The sequence below is a fragment of the Alligator sinensis genome, unplaced genomic scaffold (genome assembly GCF_000455745.1).
Source record: "Alligator sinensis unplaced genomic scaffold, ASM45574v1 scaffold614_1, whole genome shotgun sequence".
In the NCBI taxonomy this organism is placed as follows: Eukaryota; Metazoa; Chordata; order Crocodylia; family Alligatoridae; genus Alligator; species Alligator sinensis.
Window position 1 is genome coordinate 1,058,056 of NW_005842294.1, and position 18,791 is coordinate 1,076,846.

Below are 18,791 nucleotides of genomic sequence, written 5' to 3' on the forward strand. Positions count from 1 at the left end.
GCAGAAAAGTTAAGAAACCTCTCATTTTGCTGCACTCTAAGTGTGGGATATCTTACATTTTTTTTAAATATGTTTCTTATTTTTCTTCCTGTGGATTTTGCCGAGATTTTACCATTTGCATGCTATAAAGACAGTTTTAGTCTTTTACCAGTTTTGTTAGCAGATCTTTTTCTGCTTGTTAATTTGGAAAAAGTGAAAATACGTTTGGTATGACAGCAGGGGTAAAGGGTAACATTTTCAGAAAACATCTTGTTTTCATTGAAGCATCTGAGAACATAAGTCATTCTTTACCCACTGTTTTCATTAGGATAACGAAGCTTTAGAGAACACTTAAATTCCCTCTCCATCAGGCTACACCCCACCTCCCAAAGATCTTTGCTAAAGATTTAAAATCATCTTTGAGTCCAGATCAAATGGAAAATTCCAGCATAGAAGACAAATATTTTATTGATAAATTTCTGAAAATATAAAGCAAGGGGTTTTAATTAACAGTGTTTTGAAATGGGCTTGAAAGAGAGTGGTGTTCTTGGGTCAGGTAAAAGGGAAAAGATGCAGGAAGAACTGCTTTATTTTCCCCCTTGTACCATCCTAGAATAGACTGATATGTAACTTTCAAACAACAGTAAAAGTGCAGCTGTATAATTGTTACTTGCAATAATATTGTTTCTCAAGTGTGTGTTTTTTCTCTAATACTTGGAAAAAGTAGTAAAAGAACAACATTTCTCTCTTCTTCTAAGGGTACTGTTGTGCAAGTGTCAGATCATACAGTGTTCTATCACTCTGTATATTCTGTTGGACAATCCCTTTCCTAGAATGAAATGCATCTACTTCAAGTGTCAAGGAAACATCAATCTACTGTGTCAAGGTTTTCATATTTTAAGGCCCAAAAGAACCACTGACCAGTCTACCTTAACACGCAAGTTATACAATTTTATCCAGTAGTTCCTGCATTGAGCCCAGTAACTTGTGTATTTGGACCAGTTTACAATATGAATAAAATAACTTAAAACACTTTCTTTTACCAAGTCAAGCCTATCTTGAATCTTTAAAATTGCTAATGAAATGAAAACAGATCTGGTGAAATATACATAGAGATATTTTAGATTCTGTTAGATGACACAGACTGTAACAAATCCTAGAATTGCATTCCTCGTTGGTGACTGACTGGTAGGATGTATTCTACCCAAAACTAAACCCCCTTCCTCCCTACCCACCCCCATCTCTCTCCATCCCCTGGCTTGGGGGAAAAATTCAGTATCTGACAAATTCAGAACCCAAACACGTCACAGCGTAAGGTGTAACAAGGCCTTATGGGAGCACTGCAGCAACACTTCCAAATTAAAAGATTTAAGCTTTCACATGCACACACGCACAGATGCACACACACAGTTTTGAGAGGAATTTTTAGACAAGTTTAATCAAGTCTGTTTAAAAAAAATATCCTTTTGTATTCTGTCTGTGGCTGAATTGGTTTCCCAGAATTGAAACCACTCATCCACTTATGCCTGATTTAAGTAACATCAGGGAAAGAAAAGAGAGTGTTAAAACTGAAACTTGTAAAGGTAAACAACTCTCACCCTTCTCAAAATTGATATAAAATAAATGTTTATGTACATGTAATATGGTAGCATGTTCAGACTGAGTAATGAAACTAATCCTTCCTGACAAGTAGTAAACTAATCCTTCCTTTCTGGTAGTAACTATTATTGTAAACAAAGTAAGTGCAGCTATAGTAAAGGTAGTTACTTCTAATGAAAACAACTGCACATCAATTTTCTGGATGTGAGTTAAGAGTTCCAACTTGGCTGATCGATCGGCAATCAGGAATGCGGTACCTGCAGTTACAACTGAAAAAGGATGGGTTTGATTTATCAATGCTCCAATTTTGAACAGGTTACTAAATGCTAACGATTTCATCAGTATTCTTGAAACGGGTATAAAAAACAATTTCTTCTATATTTTTTTCCCCCCTTTTTCAGTCATGTGAGAAAAAGATCATGCTTTGTACGGGCTGGATTCTCAACTATTGGCTCTTATTACAGCAGTGTGGACTGCTGTACACCAGTGCAATGCTTATATTAGTGGAAGAGAGTAAAGAAATCAGTTAGGGCATGAACACACACAACAATTATAATGGTTTAAATGTGGTTTAAACCTGAAGCAGCCAGACATACAAGCCTGTTAAACTGGTTTAAAGCCACCTAGAATTGTTCAAAAGTATACATGGAAAATCTATTTTGAATTGGTTCACTGTGAACTGATTCAGTGTTATGTGTGGCCACCAACCGTTCTGTGACAAGGGTCTCCTGGCATCCCACACTGCATCACTCTCTCTTTTCCCTCCCCCCTGCCCTGCCCTCACTGCTTCAATTGGCTACTCTGGTATGCAGAGAGGACTCTATGATTCCCTTTTTTCCTCTTATTGACACTTTTAATCAGTGAGCACCCCTGTGCTGCTGCTTCAATGAAAGCCATCTTTCTAACAACTAATTGTGTCCTCACTCCCTATGTAACTGCAACTCCTCATGACACTTCACTCCCTGCCCTGCAAACCTAGAAACTAAAAATCATGGGCCCAAGCAACTCTGGGGCCCCCTCTCCCCACCCCTTCTCCCAGTCAGGCAAGCACACTGCAAACTGTTGGTTGCAAACTATTGCAGTTTATTGAATTCATGTTTAGGAGAGAAGGGAACGTAGAAAACCCCAGCCATATGTGACCACCCCCTGCTCTGCTCCAGCCCCATCCCATCCCCATCCCTACAGTAAAGCATGTTGGACTGGGTGCTCACTCCCACCCCAGGACTTTGCACGGTTGTCAACCAGTTCCCATTTAGTGACATTTTGAAACAGTTTGATTGCTGAGTGGTTGCACCTTTACATTCAATACTCTGCCACCATCTGTGCGATCTTGATCAGTTTGGCCTCTCTAAGCCTTAGCTTTCTCATTTGGTTATTCATGAATGAGGACTCTGAAAGGGAAGAGCAAGGAGACTGGTGGTGGAGTGCTGAATACAATTTCCCACACCTCATTCTCAGGGTTGCTTACTGAAAAGGGCAGGGGTTTGGAGCTGAGAAAAAGGCAAGGACATCCAACTGTAGAGCAGAGTGGATAATAATTAACTATTATTAAGGCACTATGAGATCTTTGACATGCCATTTTAGTTTGAGTAATTCTTATATTTATTAGCTATTCACTATTGAGGAGGAATTGCCCTTTGGGTAAAGGAAGAGTCTAACTCTAATCTTGACATTCTGTCCGAGCTATGATAGGCAGCTGTAATACAGGTACTACTGTTCTCCAGCCCTGCATCTCCCAGCACATATTGGTGTAAGGCAATTTGTAGAAGAAACTTCACAAAATGTTAACATCATTTATTTTTGTTTCACAGCAAACTGCCAGCTAGAAATAGCCTAATTGGCTGGGCATATGGCAGGGGGTCATGTTCTAATGAACATGTAGCTCAGAAATCTGAAGAAGAGTGGACGTGTATGCTCTGTACTCTAATAAACAAGCCTTCTGCTAAGTTCTGTGATGCTTGTTTGACTTCAAGGCCTGAAGGTAATGAAGGTTTGGGGTGTTTGTTTTGTATTCTATTTACATAAAATGTTGTGGGAAATGGTATCTTGTAGGTAAATTGAAAACCTTTTGTGCTTTTATTTGTTTCATGGTTGTATTTTTAACTTTAAGACCAAACTTGAAGGCCAGATTTTTGGAGGATGTAACGTAAATGATAACCATGTAAACTGCTTGAATAATAGCGTGTTTAATTATTTAACATGGATGCATACATGTGAATTTCATACACGAGTGATTTAAATGACCCTTTAAAGTCTAACATATCACTAAAATCTGATTCTATAAAGTGCTGAGCATTCTCATAACTCCCAGTGAAATCAGTGGAAGTTGGACACAGCTCAAGAAGCCCCAGGGAGACAGGTTTCCCCTCTTACAAAGAAGCCCCATGGCACAGAGAAGAAATGTCAGGATGTTTCTGTCTTTTCTTCAGTTTTCTAGTGACAGGCCATGTGATTAGAAATGTTAGGGAGTCCTAGCTGGATGCCGGAAAAAATTCTAACCCCCAGAAATTCTTACCTTCAGAGAAGGGATAACTGTGGGCTCTAGTAGTAAATTATCCAGACAGCTGGGGTTCTACTGGAGTCTTACTTCTTTTGGCAAGATCTCCATGAGACTGCTCAGTAGCTGCTGTGGAGGGGACCTAGAGAGAGGGAGAGAAAATAGTACATATTGAAATAAATATCCATCTATTTGGAAGCCTATGCATCAAACAAGGAGTAGTGAAGCAGAAAGCAGATTTCCCTCATCTGGTGTTTTCCAGACCCAGTCCTTTTACAGATCCCTGTATTGGAACATTGATGTAGGGGAGAAAGAGAATCCTGCTTCCAATCCTTCATGTTAAAAGGAAGGACTCAGCTCAAGAGGCAGGCTCAGAAATCTTTGGATTGTTATGGGTATCTCAGGAATCTTCATTGTAAGCCCAGGCATTGTGTTTTTCAGGGGGGAAAAACTGCTTACAGTACAGTGGTATGTGCCATTTTTACCTACAATACAGACCTATATCTGTTGCACTACACTATGCGTAATGAATTATTCAATAAAGCTTTATTTGGCAGATTTCAGCAACTTAATGCATTATTCTTCAGTCCTAATGTTTCATAAACTTGAGATAGAATAGATTATTTAGAGAAGAAATCATACAGCTGAAAAGGATGGATGTTCCTACTGCATCCTGTATTCCATGCCCCAATATTAACATTTCACTGAGTTTAAGTACATCATTCAAAGTGTATATGTCCAAGAAATTGTTTTAGGTGATTAGGGAACTTTTGACACACAATCCCTACAATATGTCTAAGTTGCCTCTACTCAGTTTAAAGATCTCAGCCATGGTGCTGATCGCTACATTTCTACTAACTTTTTAAAACTTCTAGTTCATTTCGCATGTCTTTGTGTAGTGAGGAGTAAAATGTGTTGCTCTCCTGTGTCATGCTTAGCTGGCATAACTTTCTTTCCCCAGGCCAGGAAAGAAGAGCATATATCTGCAGACAGCAGATTTCTGTAGCCAGTAGAGGCTAATCTCACTGGCAATTTTCTTTAAAAAATCCCAGTGCCAGGAATCTGAATGCCTTAGTCTGTCCACAAATTCAGATTTGCCAATTAACTTCTCTCCTGGAATTTATACAGCCATCTGGTTTTCTAAAACGTGCAGCAGTTTCTGTACAATAAAGGCTCTTGAGCTTAGTTTTAGAACAAAATCCTGATTATTCTCTATCTTTTTTTTCCATCTCAATTGTGCAGCTCTAAGATGCCATCAAAGACTGAGATGTGGAGTTTGAGGATTTGGTTAATAACTTTGTCTACAAATTAAAAAAAAACATTTTTATGTATGATTTTCTTTGTATTTCAGGGATTGGTATGAAATGTGACTTTTTAATGGCTGGCTTTATTTGGCTTTTTTTATGAAGCTTGAGATTACTGTTCTGTCCCGGGAGAGAACGGGGGGAAGGACCCCGAATAAGAAAAGAAAGTTACAGGGGACAGAACGGACAGGAGGGGGAGGAAACAAATATAAAAGTTAAAACAAGAAAAAACTGCTCACCCACAACAGGAGCCGTGGCACAGCGGGAACAGGGAGAGAAGCCCGCACAGCTCGTTAGCCACGTCTTTATTCAGCTGAGACCGGCTGATGACGTCACCAGCAATCACCGGCCAGCAAGGATAAAAATGGCCGATGGCGGAGGAAGGAGAAGAGGGAGAACAGACCTGAGGAGTGCGGGACCACCAGACTCACTTCGGGAATCCCTCAAGGAGGAAGGAGCACGGGACAAGGAGCCAGAGGAGGCCCCTGACGCTGGCCATGGCAACAGCAGCAGGGAACAGATTGTCAGTGCTGGAGACGAGCCAGAAGCAGATCCTGCAACCTGCGAAGGCATCAGCAACAGGGGAAGCAGAGAAGGGCACGCGAAGACCCATACCATAGCAGGTGGGAGTATTGGGAACAGTTGGGAGGAGGAGGAATTCTCCCCACCGGGAAAGCCCCGGCAGGAGCAGCAGGAAGGGCTGCGGAGAAGCAGGGCACTTACCCTGAATCAGAAAGTAGTCAGCCACATGCTGAGGAACTACGGGGCACCAGGATTGGGACACCCCGGAAGGGGGAGAATTGGGGCAGCACGAGGCTCATGGAGGAATTGGAAAAGGAGGAAAGGACGACCCGAACAGGTACGCGGCCCCGAACAGGGATCTTCCCCTAGCTAGACTGTAGGGAACTAGGCACCCGGTACCCTGATGTAAGGGACCAGGGAAGGGAGTTACCCAGAGTCCTAGCGACACTGTAAACCTGTTGTCTTGTGCTTTTCTTTTGCGTTTTTCTTTTGTGTTTCCCCATGTGAAGGGGTTGAGAGAGAGGAGGGGCTTATATAAATAGAATAATTGGTGCAAAGCCCAAAGGGCTTCACATAAGATTCAGGCCTTAGGGCGGGAGTTCACTCTAGGTGAATACAGGCTCCATGATCGGGACCTCCAAACGTAGACAACCTGTGGCGGAGTAAGCGAATTGGCCTCAGGAGCTGATACGCAGGATGGGAAGGAACTTGTGAGGCTCCACAGCTATGTGCGAAGGGGTACGTGGCCAAGAAGACTGAGTGATCCATCGATGTGGCGTAAGGTCGGGGTGTAGGGGTGGCGGAGCCCCGCAGGTGACCATCGGGCAGACCGCGTGCTGCAGAAGGTCCCTGGGTAGTCAACCCCCGACTGGGAAACATTCAAAGTCGTGGCAGGCGAGATAGGGGAAGACTACTCGCAGAGGGAACATCGACTCAGCAATTCACGGGAGTCTGCAGGGCATACACCACCCATTGCTCGGACCAAGGCTGCATGTGACCGGGTGTTCGAGACCTGGCGGTCACATGGTCCATGTGTGGTCTGCTGCTTTTATGCTGCTGTTTTGCTTTTTAATTTAGTTAATGTTTGTAGGAGGACCTTGCCCCGAAAGGCAGCCATGACATCCCCTGGTGGCCATATTACCTCTGCCTCACCTTTGCTCCTCAGAGTACCCTCCCTTGTTGGTCTTTCCTGCCATGCCTTGATAGATATTTTCATTCTTAGGGAGGCTGCCCCCAGGAACCTGAAGTGAGCCTCAGCTCACCTCTTCACCAACTTACATGCCTAGTTGTCACTAGTCTTGCCCTGAGGTAGTAAATCACCTTAGGGGGCTCCAGAGTCCACATAGCCATGCCCATGCCTTGCAAGTCTTACTCTTCACCAGCCTATGTAGGCTTCAACCATCTTGGCTTCAGCCTACTGGTTGCTCTGGTTGGACACTTCTAGCTTAGGCCCACTTGCTCTGGCTTGACTTTTGAGTTTCAGCCTGCCTGCATGTCTTTCTCTCTCCTGTCAGGCCTTTGGCCCTTTCCATCTTGGCCTGTCTCACTCTGGCTCTGATCAGGCCTTTGGCCCTCTCAGACCTAGCTTATCTCTCCATCTCACCCTTGGGATGCAGACTCTGGCCCTCTTAGCTTTAGCCTGTCTGTCTTGCCCTAAGGGTGCAGGCTTTGGCCCTCTCGGCTTTAGCCCACTCCTGTTAAGGCTCAGAACCTGGAGTGCCTCCTGTTCACCTCTACAGCCACAATCCAATCCTCTAATGTAAACTGCAACCAAAATGTTAGCAACCTACTTCAAATAAAATTCTCAAAGTCCCTCTCGGTCATCATTTGACTACAGAAGCCCCCTCCCCTCTTGCTGGCTGCCTCCTAGCCTGTGGAGTACATCCTGCCTTGCAGCTTTTGCTCCTTGACAGTTTAGGCTGACAGGAGCTCTTCATTCTGCAGAGTTCAAAGCAGTACTGTCCTCTCTGTCTCAGGGACCCAGGTTTATATTCCCTGAGCTCCTCCTCAACCAGTCAGGTGTTCCCCTAACCAGCAGCAGGTGTGCACCCTAGACCTAATGAACTATTCTCCTTACTGAATTGCACTTCTTTCTCCTTCCAACTTGGCGCCCTGTCCTATTGACCTATTTCTCTGCAACTGGCTACTTACCAAAGTAAGTAAAATACTTACTTTGTAAAAAGTAAAAAGTAAAATAATGTTAGCAGCAGCAGAAAATATTCACATTCAAAGCTCTGCTTTGGCTCCTTACCTGCCTATCCTTCTGCAGCTAACCCAGGTTCAGCTGCTTGCTCCTGCCTGTGGGCCCTATCTTGTGCACTTTCCATCTTAAGTAACGCTAACCCCCTGTTACAATGCTTTTAAAGTATTTTAAAGTTTTTGGAGAAAGACAGTATATAGGGTATGTAAAGATATAAATTTTCTAAGGACATGTCAGTTTTTTGGCATAAAGTGTTGCATATAGAATCATTAATTGTTTAACCACAGCTGTTGGAGAGAAGTTATTTGCCCTTAACTCAAATTCTTCATTTTCTTTCCTAATGGCAAATCCTACCTACCTACTATTCTACCTCCTTGAACTGACCTCAGGATGCCAAAACCAGTTTGATTCCACGTTATAGCAGAACCAAAATACAAGGAGATTGCACCTTTGTGCTCTATGAAACAAATCTATCTTAGAGATTCTTATTTTGTTTCCCTGAGGGTAGTCACCTTTGTGCTGCTATAAACATTATTATATGGCATCATGAAGGCCAAGCACACAGACAACCATCCCCCTTGTCGCTTCACAAATGCCCAAAATTTGTGGCTGCAACATGGGTGGTATCAATTTGTGTCACTTTATTGCAGCAGGCATCTGTTAGGTTTATCACAGCTTGCGCTCTCCAGCTACTCTGAGCAGGCACATCCAGGGATTCAGGGGCCCAATCCTTCGTGCCCTGGGAATGGGACTTTCTAGGGCAGGGGTGGGCAAAATGTGGCCTGTGGGCCGGATGTGGCCTGCCAGGCCATTCTATCCGGCCCGTGGGGCCCACCCCAAAATTTTGAAAATTAATATTTATCTGTCCCGGCTGCCCTTCGTGCGGCTCTCGATGGCTTGCCAAAACTCGGTAAGCGGCCCTCCACCCGAAATAATTGCCTGCCCCTGTTCTAGGGCATGCAGGATCATGCCCCTGAAGCCCTGGAACCATCTGCCTCAGTTCCCCCATTTGGGACTCCTTGGGTGCCTGTTGACACTGGTGTGGGTCCAGGGGCTAGGATTGACAATTTAGTTGCTCTAGCCCCAGAAACATACTGGAGTGTCCAACTTGTTCCTGTGTGGTCTCCAGGGTGCTTCTTTGTAAGAAGGGAAAGCTGAGGTTTCCCCATCTACAGAGACATACCCCAGGGATCCCTGGGATATGTCTCTGTAACTAGGGAACACACCACCTGTTGTCCTGCAAGATAAGTAGGTGGGACAATGGATGACGTGCACTTTGCCCAGTGAAGCAGATCAGCTATGGTATCCTGGCACAGTTGATCTGCTTCATTTGGTGACACGTATTTCTAGTCTGGGAGACTGGAGGGAGGATTAGCAAATATGCACTTAGATTAATCCCTTATTTGCCCGATCTGTGATCCTCTTCAACCCTCACATGGTGGAAGGATGTATCAGAAGTGATCCCTACAGAAGGAAATCTAAGGGGAAAAGATTTCATTTCTAACTCCTATGTAACCCTTCTCTGTGTAACCAATTCAGTTAGGTGGTACCCTCAAGAGAGGCATTTTTCCAGAGTGAGCTAATTATTTAAAAAATTAAGAAACCTGAAATTGCAATATGCCTGCTCTTTTGAAATGGTTATGTTCTGTTATACAACTAAATAGGCCTTGATTCCTGCCTGTAATCAAGGAATTTACAGTTTAACTTAATAAATAAGCTACAAAAGAAATGCCTGTGTTTCCTTGATCCCAAAAAGTCTTTTCCACAGTTATAGATTTGCAGTCCTTGATTCTTAGGGAAAACCTTGCGGTGTAGGAAGGGATACCACTGGCTCAGTAGACTGGCACTTTTCTTTCTCAGTCAAGTACTAGTGCTTTGGCATGGAACAGTGCATTGCTGCTGGAGATGCCATCCTTTAGAAGCTCCTCACATTTGTGAATGTTAAAAATATACAGTTGTCTTTTTTTCAAAGAGGGTAAATAATAATCCCTATGCTTGGGCCAAATTCAGTTTTGTATCATTCCCCCTATATTTTCAGTTGTATACAACAGTCTTCACATCCAGTCCTTTTAAGGTTGCTATGCTTGATTTGAAAAGGGGCTGCACCTCTATGATGGAGGAAACTATTCTTGTGTGTATCTAGTCAAGGAAATATAGATCTTTCAAGATCAAGCTCCATAAATATAGAGTTATTTATTTTCATATGTAATCTGTAAACATGGTGATAGACTTTCATACAAATGTATAACCAATTTTTTTTTCTCCAAGTTCCAAAGGTAGAGAATGAGGAAGAGTTGACCACTTTTAACAGCAGCCTAGTCAAGTACCCTTGTAACAGCTTTGGAAAACCAGCCACAGAAATAAAGGTCAACAGGAGAACAGCATTTGGAACTACAACTCTCATTTTGACAGACCTTGGTAGTAAATTCAGTCTCTTAAAAAATGAAAGAAGTGAGAATAAGACGCCAGATGGGAGTTCTCTGATTAGTGATGATAATGGTCAGTCACTGAATAACACTTCTAAGCGGAGTGGAAGCAAATACAAATATTATTCAGCAAACTCACCTGTAGGAAATACATCTTCACCTTCCCATCAGCAGTCTAACTTTTCTAATCCTATACAGAAGAAACAGAAAACAGATCAGTCATCTCCAAACTTACAAAGTAGTTGGAGTTTATCAAGTAGGTATGTAGTCTTCCCAAATTCAAACAAGCTTTTTCTATCAGGTACAAAACTGCTTTGAAAACAAATTTAAGAACTGGAAACTAATCTAAGATTTTTCTTGCTGCAATGACTTGTTTTATCCATTTGATATTTTACTTTGAGAACCAGGCAGTTTCCTTGTATCTCTTGTGCTGAACTGACAGTACAACATCAAAAGTGCTTGGTCCAACTACAGAAGGATAAGAGACGAAAGAAGATATAGTTGCATGGAGATGGAGACATGTCCAGAATAAATGGAGAGCACAAGAGAACTGGAGCTAGAATTATGACGAATGACAATTTAATACAAAGGAAAGAAATAAAAACAGAAAAAAGGCAATGGGAACAGGTGAAATAAGATTAAAAAAGTATGAGGGGAGGTTACTGGAAAAGGAGCGGAGAGGATTAGGGAAGAACTGCACCAGTCTCTAAAACAAGGAGGAATTTAATCAATTTAATCAAACCAATTTAACCAATCAGTAGGAATTACTGAGTATTCTCTCAAATGCTGCCCTCCACCTCCACACACACGGAGAAAAAGTGGGACAGCATTATAGGGCAAGGTGATCAAATGATTTGTTGAAAGATCCAGTGCTTAGAAAGGTATGCTTGGAAATACATTGCACTGAACTGTCCAAAATGATAATGATATTAATTGGAATGAAAACTTGCTAGCAGTGCTGTTTATTTTTCCCACTTGGTAATCGATGGTCTGTGGTTAACCGAACAATAGAAACATTACCGTGAGCTATAGATCCTCACTTTTTTCTAACCTGAAAACATCTTAAACTATTGCCTTGGAGATGGTATAGGGATTCATTATTTCTGAATTATTAAAAAAGTGTGAGGGTTCCAGTATTGCATATATTAAACAAAAACTAAAATGATCTTCTTTTCAGTATTTGATTATTTTAACATTAATTTGCTTTGTTGCAATTATCTGGATAGGCATATCATTATACTTTTCGTACTTTAAAGCCAGATTCCTGGCTCTGATTGTACAGAAATTTGAACCAGTGACGATGAGCATGGAGAGACTCATCAGGTTCCTATGTTAAAATTCATCTCCCTCCCCCGCCCTAATTGAAGGTAGGATCGGAGAGATATCCATACCTCTTGTAGAGTTCACTACATCCTTGGATTACTGCCAAAGGTAACATCCCTGGGCAAAATAAACAAACTACTTCTGAAGATTAATTTTTTGTTGCCTTGGGAATGAACTAGATTGCACCATATGGCAGGCACTTGCAAAAAATTTTCTTAGGGAGGATACACCCAGACCTCTCTCTAGGGTCATAAACCTCACTTTAAATTACCCAACTTAAACTCTGCTCTGTTCTTTCCAACATATTCAGCATACTTTTTCAGGAATAGCATATAAATACAGCATATTTTTCAGCAACCGTACAACTTAAAGAAATAGAATCAGCTAAAAAGCTACATTTGTTTGAAAAGTTTTTTAGTATACTTTAAAGGACTAGCCAAGATTACTAGAATGGAAAGGAGGTAATAACAGCTTTCTTTCCATTAATTTAGTGCATTTGTCCAGATTCCAGAAGTGCTGAGCAATCTGGAATTGCACTAAAAAATAAGCTTTTAATGTCTCATCAGTTGCCCTGATGGTTGCTGATCATTTGTTCTTCATGGGTCACAGCCTCAGTTGAGGTAAACCAGTATAGTTTCAGTGACAGTGACTGGCAGTAGAGCTATGCTGATTTACCCCGGTGAGTTACTGGACCAATCAGCTACATTAGCAGTCTATTTGCTGTCAAGCTCATTCAGTTAACCTCACCGAGCCCTTTAAATCATCATTATGAGTCAGAAAAGCCACTATGGGTAGAAACAGATGTTACCTGATGTTGCATTTGTACTGCCATAAAATTTTTTGATGGCACACAAGTGGTGGGCAGATACATTCCTACCTTGTGTCGTGCTACATAAGTGGATGGAACAAAAAGTAGCATAAAATAGTGCTGCTTTATCGAGGGGAATGTCTTACTTGTGGGGTGCAGGAGTTGGAGGGGACAGGCACATGTATGAGGGAGCAGGCAGGGAAGGAAAGGCAGAGGTCTGGCTTCTTGCCCCCTGCTGCTGCTTTTGGGGAGATGAATCTAGGATGACACTCCAATAATTAGATTCTCAACATGGAAAATTATGACAAATTTATAATTTTCCACATTATAAAATCATAATTATTGGGGGGGATGTCTTAAATTCAGTGTAACCTTACATTTAGGTAAATACAGTACATGTGTTCCCATTGCTACATGAAAGTAAGTAATTGCTAAGAAAACTGTACTATTAAGTCAAAGATCCTGTGATAAAGTGACAAATTAAAGCTAGGTGGCTTTTAGCATTTTCTAGATCATGAATCTGCTAAAAATAAAATGTTTTGGGAGCTCCCTGCTTTGTAATTATGTTAAAACTATTAAAGTAGAGAGGACTGAATGCATCACAAGCATAACCTAGACAGGTTACTAGTCTAAATAATACAAAGTACAGTAGGTGAGACTGACTGAGAAAACGTAGAAGCAAGGGTAACCAGTTATAGAAATTCCTCACTTGTTGCATACATGACTTGTGCTCATAATGTGCATGAAAGTTCCTGATCAATTTTTTCCTCTTCAAAATAAAATAATAGAAAAGTAGGGTTGCAAAGGCCCTCAGGAGGTCATCTAGTCTAACCCCCTGCGCAAGGCAAGATCATCTCCTAGAACACAAAAACTGTCTTTTACTGGGTCAGACCCTCGTCCTACCTTGCTCACTACCTGGGGTATCTCAGTGGCAGAGAGTGGATGCTGAAAGGGAGAGTGAACTGGGTATGACCAGGATTTTGTCTACTGCTACACTCCCACTTGCAGCCTCCAGCATTTAGAGCTAGGGAAGTTTCGATTCAGAGGCTGTACCCTTACATCCCATGATCAATAGCCACTGATGTACCTGTCCTCCAAGAATTTGTCCAATCTCTTGGACAATCTCTTCTCTGCACCTTCTCTAGTTCTATATCCTTTTCTGCTTCTATGTCATACTAATAGACAAATAATCTTTAGGAGCATCAGTCATGGACCTAGGAGCCTGCTGTGTTAAGCACTGTGGAAACGCAGGGGGAAAAACTCCCTGTGTTGAAGAGTTTATAGACTGGGGTGAATAAGATTGCAGTGACATGATGCTGGCTGGATGATAGTAGTGTTAGCACATCACCAGAATAACTCTTGTCAACTATTCTGTAGGCACTGCAGTGAAGGAGGGTTTGGGTGTGGGTTGGGCTGGTTTGGATTTAATTATGGATTTGGAGAAGGCTAAAGGGACCTAGCTTTGTAGGTGTTTATGAGAAACAATTCCTAAGCATGAAGGATAATGTGGGAGAAAGGACAATGATTCTGATTTGAAAATTGAAGAGATGAATGATGGGGGCTACATACTTCTCTTTCCATCCCCCTTAGCATCTCTAATAGTGCATTATTAATTGATTCCACAAACAAAGTGAAACGTATACCTGTTGAGATCTTTAACAGGAAAAGAAATCCGTTTTCAATAAAAACTAATGAATATGGTTTCATGAATTGTATGAATTGTATTTAGATAGTCTCCAAGCATGGTTGGTCATAACAGTAAATGAGAACAAAGCTTCCTTAGCATTTTTATAAAATTCATATTTCTACTGCATCAGCTAGACAGTTCTTTGTTGGGATACAATTGGAATCAACACAGTAGCTCTGATCAAAGGGAATAGAAAATTGTGTCTGAAGTAAACAGGTATATGGCTGAATCCCTATGGCTTTCTCTAAGCTATTCACGATGGTTTTCCACAGTGTGAAAAGCCAACCAAGAAAATTGTTACTGTGATTCTGGAATTTGGTATGTTTTTAACTGGTTGAAAGCAGAAAATCCATATTAGCAAATTGGTGTAACACCTCCTGTTTTTACCAACCCCTATCCCCCTCCCGCCCCCCAAAATATCTAGATTTAAATTGGAGATCCCTAATTTCTTTTAGGATTTAAAATCTAAAATATATTTGAATGTTCTGAAAATCATTCAGCTTGTGAAAGAAAAACAAATGGGGTGGATTAAAAAGCTAAGTTCCATCTGGCTGTCATTGTGTGCAAAGGTAGAATGGCTATCCTGTCTTAACTGTAGGAGTATGGGCATTAGATTTTTTGGTTTCCTGGTGCTCTTAATCCTTTTAACATTGTTCAGGAGTTATTTTGTAACCTGTCATTACAGTGAACCTGGAGTTAACATGACAGATGGTACTTGTACATCAAATGCGGGCTGTCCTCGCTGCAGTAAACACAACCGCCTCTGCAGTCTCAGAGTTGTGAGAAAGGACGGAGAAAACAAGGGCAGGCAATTTTATACTTGTCCTCTACCCAAAGGAATCCAGTGTGACTATTTTGAAGTAAGTACAGGACTTCAGAGCTTGTAAAATTTCCACAGAAAGAAAAAGGACTGTTAGCCATTAATTAAACCATTGTGTTTGCTTAATCACTTTCACTGTAGAAAGTTTTAAATTGTGATATACATTTAGATTTTAAATGTACTCAAAAGTTATTCTTATTTGCTAAATGGGTAAAAGGTATCAAAGAAGGTATCTGAAATTCAGGCCAGCAGTAGTTTTCTGCATGGGGACAGTTGAATTGCTATGGGTTTAAATAAACATTACTTAAAAGCAATAGCTAATATCCATCTTGAGGACAACAACAAAAAATCTATGACATATTAATAGCCGTGGAAATTAGAAATACATTATTTCCTTTCAAATAGTGAAGAATGTCAAAAAGTATGAAGACATTTCAAAGAGAGCCAGTGCACATTTTGTGACTTTTGAAACATAAGCAACATAATTTATTTTGGATACAATTTTTGGAGTTGTCCGTGTCCCTCTGACTTTCACTGGGGCTTAGATGCCAAAGGGCAAGACATTCAAAACGTATTAAAGTGTCTAACAGTGCAGATCGATGCATTCATTGCTTATTCACTTCTGAAACTCTCCCTGTCTAACTTCCTTTGAAATTAGTCCATGTGGTCATTTGTTACAGAGCTTGAGGATAGCACTTGGAAAAGGAAAATGCATATTCTACCTTCAGTTTGATGACTTTGGACTTATTGTTCTACTGTGGGTGGGGAGGGAATTGTTGCTAACAGGATGCGTCTACACAAGCCATTAACATGCAACAATAAACTGCAGAGCTTATTGATTATGAGCTTACTGCTTATTGCTCTGCAGTTTATTGTTCCTGAGAAGCTCCTGGGCACTCAGTTTACACATGCTGCAGAATCACAGCTCGTTAAGCCAGGTTACAGCAGACCCAGCTGGCAGAGGGTCCAGGGGGTCAGCCTGCCAGCTCAGGGCTGCTCCAACTGAGCTCAGTGTGCTGTGGAGGGGCTGGCTCGGGCATGAGGATGCTTCAGCACAGGGCTAGCTGGCAGGCAGTCCCTGCACTGAAGCACCCTAGTGCCCCAGCCAGCTGGCTCAGCATCTACACATGCACCGCTGTACACGAAATACCCTCCTCAGTAGGGTAGGACTTGTAATGTTTATTAGCTTTGTGCACCCTAATAGGGGTGCACATGTGGATGCTGAGATGTTTACTGCACAGTTAATTAATCAACTGTGCACTAAACATCTTGTATAGACATGCTCACAGTGATTCAAGCCAACAGCTTTAGGACCACGTACTTGAGAAATACCCTTCTAATGACAAATGAGCCTATTTACTAAAGCATCTGTTTGCTTTTATTGTTGTTAGTAAAATGAGGAAATTGCAATGTAAATTCCATTGGTCTATACATGTGGCAAGCAGTCCAGTCAGATGGATTTCTAACATAGTAATTCCCTCATGATAGCATCCCTCAGAAGAAAAGTGTATTTGATAGTTTATTGGGAGGGTCTGTCCTACTGGTTTAAATTCCTCCCACTGATTCAGAGAAAAAAAATTCTGACCAGCAGATTCAGCAACACTCATCCTAAATAATATTTTTTTTTTTCCCCCTGCAGTGGGCAGACTTACATTTTCCATTCTGCAATCATGGAAAACGCTGCATTATGAGGGCAGTGTTGAAGATTGGTCCTAATAATGGAAAGAATTTTTTTGTATGCCCATTTGGGAAAGATAAACAGTGTGACTTCTTTCAGTGGGCAGAAAATGGGCCAGGAGTGAAGATTATACCAGGATGTTGAGAGCTTAATTTTCAGATAGTATAGATTAATCTGTTCAAATTTATGTTTACTATAGTACTATATTATTTTAGGAGACTTGATAAAACCAAATCTGCCTGTATTATAATTTATAGACTTTTCTTTCTTAATCCCTACCTAGTGCTATTCTTTGTTTTCTGTTCACTACTGGTAAATAGTTCTGGCTGTTTTATCTAACAATAGCACCTTTCAGAATGTGCAATTAGCATATCTGGCCCTCTGAAAATTAAACAGTGGTAATATTAGCATACCAGTTTCCTAGGAGAAGATCCACTTTTGAGAGGAGGGAAAAGGCTCATGCTTGCTCGCTCTCTCTCTCGTTAAGGTGTTGCTGTCACTTGCAGCTCATGATCTGTTATAATATACTGTCAGTGCAGTATGTCTGCTTTTGATGGTGTGTCTGTATCCTTTGTGTAGGTATCACTTTAGTCTGTCAACATTAGAGAACTTCAAATATTTGTTATAGGTATGATTTATAGAAAGTATAATATATTTAAAAGCATTTAAAATGAATAATTTTAATAAGACTGTCACTGTTTTTACCACAGAAGGCGAAATGTATTCAATAAAAATACTTTATTTTATTTTTATAGTTCCACTGTTTGTATGTGTGTGTATGCGTGTTAGATTGGGAACTAATTAGTGTTAGATACTGTGGCCTAAATGGTGGATCTTGGCCGGCTCACTAATTGACAGACTAGTTTAGAGCATGTCAGAACTGTACTACCCCCTTGTCCATCAGCAAAGTCACAGCTAATTAAGAGTTCCGTCACAAAAGGTAAAAACTGAAATTAATCTGTTGGTTTATTGGAGGGGTAATTAACAACAACAGGAGAGGGAAGATGGGTAAATCATTACTAATTACTATTAACTATACAGAACAACCTTCATAACGTATGAAACAAGTGTAGATAGGTGCTTGTGTCACTGTGAGGAGATGTGGTGCAGACAGCGCACACACTCAGAGCAGAGTCCCTACCCCCCTCTTCCCACCTTCAGACAACGGCGATACTCACTAAAGAGCTCTGCGAGTTGCTTGCTTACTGCACCAACGCACCCGGCGCAAATTCCAGGGAGACAACCCTATCAGTGCTCTGTGGTGATCAGTGGTAGGGGGAGCCGATGTGATCCATGGCTAACACACTAGAGGATTTGATACCAGCTGTGGTTCCAGATCCAATTGCTCTACTGCTCCACTCACACCAGGGGCTTCGGCACTAGTACTCTCCTTACACACCACAAAGGATACAGGATGAAGAGTAGGCTATAGATCAAGGAGTGATGAGCACACGCAACAGTTTCACCCGCCAGGAAGCCCTTGAATCTCAGTCAGCATCAGCTTATATACTGGTGTTGCACACAGTACTCAGCCTTGCTGCAAATGTTACCTGGGCTTGTGCGCTCAGCACTCAAACTTTCTAAGAGATTCCACCTTTTGCACATGTGTACTACACACACCATGCATACTGCTACACACCTCACTGTCAAGAATCACTTAAGAGTTCATCGCACAATCCACTTTCACGCCACCACACATGCACAATGGTTGTCCTCTTGAACTCAAAATTCTTTTGTTCTAACTGCACAAAAATCAGCATAACTGTACGCTGCTGATGTAGCTAAGTGACTCCCATGTCCCAGGCCCTGATTTATGGCCTTACAATCCCCTCCTTGATACCTTACAACGACATCACAACAGAGGTATCATCATATAAACAAGAAGGGCTGAGTCATGGTTTTAGCCGAAAGGGACATAGGGGTAGCGATTGACCATCGCATGAACGTG

At 41.5% G+C, this 18,791-nt stretch overlaps 1 protein-coding gene across 1 annotated transcript in view; it reads left to right on the forward strand.

Annotated features, from left to right (window-relative positions):
* Positions 1-17,697, forward strand: part of NEIL3 (nei like DNA glycosylase 3) — a 56,639-nt gene extending 38,942 nt beyond the window's left edge. The window contains exons 7-10 of the mRNA XM_014522063.2: positions 3,390-3,559; positions 10,370-10,787; positions 15,031-15,205; positions 16,805-17,697. Of these exons, the coding sequence (XP_014377549.1) occupies positions 3,390-3,559; positions 10,370-10,787; positions 15,031-15,205; positions 16,805-16,987 (946 nt within the window). The 3' untranslated portion in view covers positions 16,988-17,697. The remainder of the gene's footprint in view (positions 1-3,389; positions 3,560-10,369; positions 10,788-15,030; positions 15,206-16,804) is intronic.
* Positions 17,698-18,791: the final 1,094 nt, after the last annotated feature.